At 54.3% G+C, this 7,588-nt stretch overlaps 1 protein-coding gene across 1 annotated transcript; it reads left to right on the forward strand.

The window, feature by feature from the left end:
- The first annotated feature begins 1,774 nt into the window (after positions 1-1,774).
- LOC104335810 (zona pellucida sperm-binding protein 4) lies at positions 1,775-7,335 on the forward strand. The gene is made up of 12 exons (XM_009941584.2): positions 1,775-1,973; positions 2,274-2,395; positions 2,477-2,579; positions 3,126-3,281; positions 3,662-3,849; positions 4,032-4,129; positions 4,451-4,581; positions 4,781-4,970; positions 5,045-5,192; positions 6,481-6,559; positions 6,875-6,991; positions 7,096-7,335. The coding sequence occupies exons 1-12, from the start codon at positions 1,775-1,777 to the stop codon at positions 7,215-7,217; spliced, it is 1,653 nt and encodes a 550-aa protein (XP_009939886.2). The 3' UTR covers positions 7,218-7,335.
- Positions 7,336-7,588: the final 253 nt, after the last annotated feature.

Here is a 7,588-nt window from a genome sequence, read left to right on the forward strand (position 1 = left end):
TTCAGACTCACTTCACTGGCCTCCCGTCTCCACATCGTCCAACACGGCTGTCAAGTGTGTGCGTAGAAATCAGGATAGGGCGCTTCCCTGAAACCATTCTCCGCACAGGTGCTGCTTGGGGGATCTACAGCACTGCCAATGGTACTCCACGTAGAGTTCTTCTCCAAGCGCATGTAGACGTTTTCCCTGTCAGCATGAACAAGTATTGGTGGGTTAAAGTGTAATGAAAATTATCTCTCTACAGGTCCAAAGTGCTTTGTTGATTTATTATTGTTATTTCTTATTGATTTATTATTGTTTACCCAATTACCGGTTTCTGCAGAGGTGAAGCCTCCCTTCCTGCCAAAGCCCAAATGTTTTCCCCGGGTGACTTTCAGTGCCCAGGCGGGTGCTGGGACAAGCACATTCGGTTCAGGGGCACTGCTCAAAGCAGCAGCCCCGCAGGCTGTTGAGATCCTTGCATTCTGTTGAGAACCATTTCCTTCAGGCCCTGCTCTGCAGAGCAGCTGGAAAGGTCTTGTACTTTGTGTGACAGCCCTCCTGGTTGGAGCATGAAGGAAGAGGGTGCAGGGTGGGCACAGAGATGGTCTTTGCCCAGCTGGCGGCTGGGATGACAGCATCCCGTACTGCTGTAGAGGAAAGACGGGCTGTGGGCTAAGGTGGAAGAGCAGGGGAAACACCTCCATTGGGCTCAGCTACTGCCCATGCCTGTTGACATGGGGCTCAGCTAGTGCCCATGCTTGTTGAGGAGGTCTGGCTGGAGGGGCGAGCATGCTGCCTGCTGTGTGGACATGCGGGAGCTTGTGAGTCTGCTGAGAACAGAAGTGTGGGTGCCTACCAATGGAAGTGCATTATTAAGGGTGAAGATTAGAAATCCTACTCATCTAACCCACACGCTATGCTGGAATGTGTGTGATCGTGGAACCACAGAATCACAGAATGGTTTGGGTTGGAAGGGACTTTATAGATCATCTGGTTCCAACCCCCCTGCCATGGGCAGGGACATCTTCCACCAGCCCAGGGTGCTCCAAGCCCTGTCCAACCTGGCCTTGAGCACTGCCAGGGAGGGGCATCCACAGCTTCTCTGGGCCACCTGGGCCAGGGCCTCACCGCCCTCAGAGTAAAGAATTTCTTTTTTATAGCAAATCCAAATCCTGCAGGTATGCCCTCACAACCATGCCGCAAACAGGGCTGTGGCACGCAGCCAGGAGGGTTTAAGGCAATCACCTCCTTTCAGGCATGCCAAGCCTCCTGAGCTCCATAGCTTTCCGCAGATTTCATCCGGAGGGGTGTTTCTGTGGTTAGGTGTCAGCACCCTGTGCCTGGCATTTGAAGCAGGGCACCTTGAGGAAAGCAGAAGAGCACTGTCAGTCAGCTTCTCACCCTCGTGCCATGTCATGAGCAATCAGAGCAGCAGTGGGGTGCGTGGAGAAAAGCAGGCGGATCTCCTGGTGGGAAGAACTCCATCCAGAACAAAGGGTTTGAAGACCCTCCTGGGTCTCTACAGTAAATTGCAGAGTTGAGCTCCTCTCAGCTTAGGGATGTGGATGCAGACCCATCTCTTGACATAAGCTCAGCTCCTGCCCTGTGGTTTTCTTCAAAGGGTGCAAGCAGACTGTGGTGGGTTCAGAGCCAGGTGAGGGCAATGGAAGGTGTTAAACTGCTGGGCTGGCTCCACCTGGATGCTTCAGGAATTTCTGGTCCCAGCTGGCTCCACCACTTAAAAGGGCTAGGCTGTGAGCACCCACTTCATGGTCCTCAGCAAGGGAGCAGGATGGGTGCTATGGGGCAGTCTAGGACTACATTTGGAGCCATGCTCTTTTGGGGGTTTCTTGGTCCTCTTGCTTTGGTTGTGGGGGCTCAGGGTAGTGTTTTTTCTGATCCCACCCTGCTGGCTTGTGGCCGAGAGAGCCTGCAGCTCACCTTACCTCCGGGCCGTGAAGGGAATGCTTCCTTTGTGCTGACTGCTTGGGGTAAGCCAGAGCTGTGTCAAGAGGGTCTCTTGCTGCTGTGTCTTTGTGTAGTGCAGGGATATGCCTGGAATGAGGAGGAAGGGGCTGGTTTTGATGTGAAGTGTTGTCTCACCACTTCAGTGCTTATTGTGTAACCCAGGAGCTGTTTATGTAACCCAGCAGTCAGGAATTTTGGTGGAGTGCTGTGCCACACCCCGGTACTGGCTAGGGCCTTGTTTCCTACAGAAAGGTAGGGTTGTAGTGGACCCTGTCTTCAGTGTGGGATACTGAAGTCCCTGCTGCTGTCTCCTCTTTTCCAAGATACTGAGGGGAAGGCACATGCTCTGCAGAATGACTCTGACTGTGGGCTCTTGGTGTCTGGGACTCCAGATGGCTCCAGGAAAGTATGGGTCTCCTATACCGGCTGTTACGTCTTTGAATGGGTGAGTGACCTTGGGGCTTCTGCTGGGACTGTGGCTGCTGCTCCTGCTCTGGCTGCCCTGACTGGTGTGGCTCTCCCCCAGGATGGCAACTACCTCATGCTGGTTGGGCTTGAAGGAACAGACGCTGCTGGACAAAGGGTTCTTCATGAAGAGAAGCTGCTCAGGTGCCCTGTGGACCTTCCTGGTAAGGCTCTGGCAGCTCCTTGGGAGGCCCTGCTTGTATCTTGTGGCGATGAGTGCCATTCCTCTCAGGTGGCTGTTCCTTGTCAGTTTGGGGGCTGGGAAAGGGGGCCTATTGCTGTGCAGAAGACTCCCTGGAGAAGGGTTTGGACACAGGGACTGCTGGTTTTCTGGGGACTTGTGCCTCCTTTGCAGGGTCAGCAGGTGAAGGTTGCTTGTGTCTCCTAGCCACGTTCTGACTGCAGGAGTCCTGCAAGTTCAGGGGTTGAGCCAGAGACTGGGTACAATAACTTTCCAAACTACCAGAGCTGATCTAGAACACTTCAGCTTGACAGACCCCGTGCAGTCCCGTCTCCTGTACACGGCTTCAGGGGGACCGTCTGTTCCAGTGTCCCCTCTGAGCAGTCTTCTGTGCCAGCTCCAGATGTGTGTTTGGATCTGACGTCCCTTGATTTGCACACAGAGCCACCAAGACACCTTCCACCAGTGTCCTCTGTCTTTGTCCCCCTGCTCTTGTGCTTTAGCTGCAAACTCCTGCTGTTTCTTCCAGCCCTGGATGCTCCGAGCAACAGCATCTGCTCCGCTGTCCTCAGCCACAACCGGCTGCCGTGTGGCTCCTTGCCTATCAGCCGGGGAGACTGCGAAGCGCGAGGCTGCTGCTACGACCCCAGAGACAGGGTGAAGCCTTGTTACTTCGGTAACACGGGTAAGCGTGAGCAACCGTCCTCCCCTGCTCCTGCAGAGCTGTAGACGGGGGTACCTCGGTTCCCGAGCAGGGCTGGCGTGTACCGGCCCTGTGCTTGCCTTGCGGCTTCGGTTTTGCCTGCTAGGAATGCTCTGTCCCTTTGAAGTGTCCACTCCTCTCACGTGTATTTCACTTCATAGTGTGAAGACCTGGGCTTATGGCCAGAATCAGTGCTGCTGTTAGAGCTGGCTGCACTTGTCTCGCTGTGCTGAGCGCTTGCTTTGGGGGTTACAGGCAGGAGAACTTGCTGGCCTTGTCTTTCCTGTGATGCTTGAGCTTCCTTTCCATCTCTTTTCTCCCTGAGCTCAAGACTGATTATAATTTTTTTTTTTTCCCTTCAGTGACAGTTCATTGCACCCCAGACGGCCAGTTCTCCATTGCCATCTCTCGGGACGTGACCCTGCCACCCCTTCTCCTGGACTCTGTGCAGCTGGCCGGTGGACGCAGTCCTGGCTGTGTTCCTGTTGTGAAAAACGGTGCCTTTGCCGTGTACCAGTTCCCACTCTCTGCCTGTGGCACTGCTTTACGGGTAAGAGCTGCAGCTATTGCTAGGCTGGAACAGCAGGAGCTTGCAGACCTGGAACAACCCGACGCGGCTTTGGCTGCGTAATGGGCACATGACAGACTTCCAGGGGCCAAGTGCTGTTCTTCAGCCTGGCACTAACCCAGCTTGACTTCACTGTGGTGACAGCACCTGGTCTGTCATTCCAGGTGACTGGAGACCAGGCCATATACGAGAATGAGTTGGTGGCATCCAGGGATGTGAAGACTGGCAGCCTTGGCTCTGTCACTAGGGATAGCACTTTCAGGTAATACCTGGGGCTGGTATTGCTGGGTGCCACTGTGTTCAGCATCACTAGAGAACTCCCTGCTTGTCACAAGCTCTAATTTGCAACAGGGCACTGGAGTAAGCTAAGGACTGATAGGTCTGTAGTGGGAATAAAGCTGGTGACGGTCAGCGATGCTCCACAGACCTCTGAAGAGAATTTCAAGTATTTCTTAAAAGGAAATGTTGGAGGAAAGACTGGGGACATGGCTGATTAAAGCAGGCATTACTTTGCTGTCTTGGAGAAAGGAGATATTAGTGACCTTTCTTATCTGACTGATTTGAGGTTTTGCTGTACCACCAGGTTACACGTCCGCTGTAGTTACTCCATCACTGGGAGCTTCGTTGCCTTGAGTGTTCAGGTCTTCACATTGCCACCGCTCCCTGCTGTGTCCCAGCCAGGTCCTCTGTCCTTGGAGCTGCGTGTTGCCTCGGGTACGAGAGGTTTGTGGGGCTTGTTCAGGCCCCTTGGTGCAGGGCTCTAGTCTCTGCTGAGTGATAAGGGAGTGTTGGTGGGTGAACCCAGCACTGCTGCTTTGCTGCCATGGTGGGAACTTACTGATGTGGCTGTAAAGGATGCTCTTGGGTTGAATCTTTCTGCTCTAAAGTGGCTCTTGGGTTTCTTCTGTCCCAGATGGAAGCTATACTTCCTACTATAGCGACAGTGACTATCCTGTTGTGAAGACTCTGAGAGACCCTGTTTATGCAGAAGTCAAGATACTTCAGAGAACAGACCCAGACCTGGTTCTGGTCCTGCACCACTGCTGGGCCACACCAAGCATCCATCCCCAGCAACAGCTGCAGTGGCCTGTGCTGGTGGATGGGTAAGTGACTTGGGAACAGCTTTGGGTCAGGGGAATGACTTACGCTTTTCTCACTGCTGGCCTCTCCTCCTCAGGTGCCCTTACGCAGGGGACAACTATCAGACGCAGCTGGTGCCTCTGAGCCTTGCCTCAGGACTACTGTTCCCCTCTCATTACCAGCGTTTCACCCTCTACACATTCACCTTTGTGGACTCCACTTCCCAAGAGATGCTCTCTGGGCTGGTAAGGTCCTGTCCTGGTCGCCTGTTGATGACAAGTAACGCGTGGGAGCAATACGAACCGCTTCATAACTACGGGACTCTTGGCCTTCTTGTGGGGAATGGGGGCCAAAGGATAGGAAAATCCCCTCCTGAGACAGCAAGGGAGACATCGTTGTGAGAAACTCTTTATTCCCTGAGACGGGGGGGCATGACAAAATGAGACTGCTGAAAGGGTAGGTCTGCTGAAGCAATGCTAGCTTGCTGCCTAAGCTGTTCTGTTGAACTAGCTTTTAGCAGGGGTGTGCTCTAGCTATGCTAATCCATATTCTCTGAACTCAATTTCTTGGCCAAAATGACTTGGAAATAGCTTTTGGTACCTGGGCAGCACCTGGTCTCTGGATCTCACGAGCTGCTGAGCAGTTAAGTCACGTGAAGTTCACTATGCCTTGTACTGTTGGCTCAGTGCTGCTAGGATCAATTAGTGCTCAGAACTGGTCCCAGTACCTAGCAGTGGTCACAGCGTAGTGGTGCTTGGGCAGCTGTGTCAGACGGTCAGTGCTGTAATAGCAGACCTGACCGGGTTTGAAGGCGTGTGGTGAAGGCATGGAAGCTGCCTGGCAGCAGAGGGCTCCAAGGCTGCAGCCTGTGTGTGAAGCAAGCTGGAGCAATCCTTCTGCCTTCTCCTTTCTGTGACCAGGTGCCCAGCGTCTGGCTGGGATGGAGTTAACTTTCCTCACAGCAGCCCATATGCTGCGCTGGTTTTGGATTTGTGGCTAAAACAGTGTTGGTAACACACCAGTGTTCTAGCTATTTGCTGAATAGCGCTTGCACAGCATCAAGGCTTTTCCTCCTTGGTTTGCCGCTTCTCAACCCCAAGCGAGTAGGCATGGGGTAGGCTGGAAGCTGGGAGGCATCACAGCTGGGACAGTTGACCCGAGCTGGCCAAAGGGATACGCCATGCTGCAGGGTGTCATGCTCAGCAATAAATACTGGAGGATTTTGTCTTCCAGTGTAGATGATGTTCAGAGTCTGGCTGGGCATCAGACTGCTTGTGGGAGCACGGTGGGTGATTTGCTTTTGCATGGCTTGTGCCTTGGTTTTGTTCTTCCCTCTCCCCTACTTACCAAGCTGTCTTAATCTCTCCAGCCATGGGTTTTCTTGCTTTTGCTCCTTCTGTTCTCTCCCAACCCCATTGGGGCAGTGGCTGTGTGGGTGCTTAGCGGCTGGCCAGGGCCAACGCACCGCACCAGGGTATTGCCTGGCTATGGATACTGCCCGAGTGATGCCAGGCTGTGTCCCTTTCTTTCTAGGTGTACCTGCACTGCAGTGCTTCCGTGTGCCACCGCTCCGTGCAAGAGTCCTGCACCATCACTTGTCCTGCTGGAGCCCGTAAGTGTCACAGCCTTTGGCTTCCCCATCCAAAGGGGCAACAACGGTCTAGCCTCGAAGCTGGGGGCAGGGGGCCATGTAGGCTGTGGACTAGATCCCTCAAGCCATGGACAGCTTGACGAGGCATTTCCTGCTCCTTTCCACTGAGGAACGCCAAAATGGCAGAGGTCTTCGTAGGCTCTTAATTCTGTGTTGACTCACGTGGAAGACTTGGCCTTCAGAGCCTCTCATGTGTTGAGAGGCTGACCTGGACAAAGATTGCTGACCTTCAGGGCTATACATCTTCTCACCTAAAACCTCGGTGTTGCTCTGCAGGGGGTAAAAGGAGTGCTGAGCATCCTCTTCAGGACGGTGCCTCCTATGTCTCCAGCAAAGGCCCCGTGATGTTCCTCCAGGATGAGCTACGACGGGACACAGCCAAGGATGGCCTTGGTAAGCGTGCCAGGCTGGGGAAGGGGCCGGTCAAAGACCGAGCTCCTGGGGCATCCCCGTGCCTCGCTGCAGGGATGGTGCTGACCAGGGCTCTCTCCCCGCAGGAGCTGCAGCCCCGTGGGCTCTGGGCTTCGCTGCTGGGGCAGCTCTGTGCGTGGTGCTCGTGGCTGCTGGCCTGTGGCGAAGGAAAGTGCCTGTAACACGTGAAATCAGTGTATTGCAATAAAGGGGTTGTCCAACCCACTCGGTCTGTGGGGCTCCTTCCTGGCCCAGAGCACACGGGGTTGAGCAGGAGCATCCCTCGGGGACCCTGGCTGCCAACCTGTCTCTGCAAGGCAAAAATTATCCTGATGGCTGTGCAAGAGCTTCCCAAATGCTGTTTCTCTGACTCTTGCTTTCTGGCTATTCTTCTGCTCTGGCATTAATGTTAACCGTCTGCTGCTGTCAGGAGGGGGCCCTTCCCACGGCCTGGGGAGCTGCAGGCTGAGACAGGAGTGGTGCTGGGTGGTGTCTGCAGTGCTGTCAGTGGCTAACGTGGCCTGCAAAAGCACTTGCCTTGGCCCCTCAAACGCTGAGGAGTGCAGCAAAACAAACCAA

Source organism: Opisthocomus hoazin, chromosome 6, assembly GCF_030867145.1.
Source record: "Opisthocomus hoazin isolate bOpiHoa1 chromosome 6, bOpiHoa1.hap1, whole genome shotgun sequence".
NCBI classification, from domain to species: Eukaryota; Metazoa; Chordata; class Aves; order Opisthocomiformes; family Opisthocomidae; genus Opisthocomus; species Opisthocomus hoazin.

What these genes read in the sequence shown, in the direction of transcription:
- LOC104335810 (XM_009941584.2), top strand. Translation starts at nt 1,775, where the DNA reads ATGGGTGCTATGGGGCAGTCTAGGACTACATTTGGAGCCATGCTCTTT. An exon ending in TTGTTACTTCGGTAACACGG is followed by an intron (nt 3,282 to 3,661) that starts GTAAGCGTGAGC and finishes TTTTCCCTTCAG; the next exon opens with TGACAGTTCATTGCACCCCA. An exon ending in ACTAGGGATAGCACTTTCAG is followed by an intron (nt 4,130 to 4,450) that starts GTAATACCTGGG and finishes CTGTACCACCAG; the next exon opens with GTTACACGTCCGCTGTAGTT.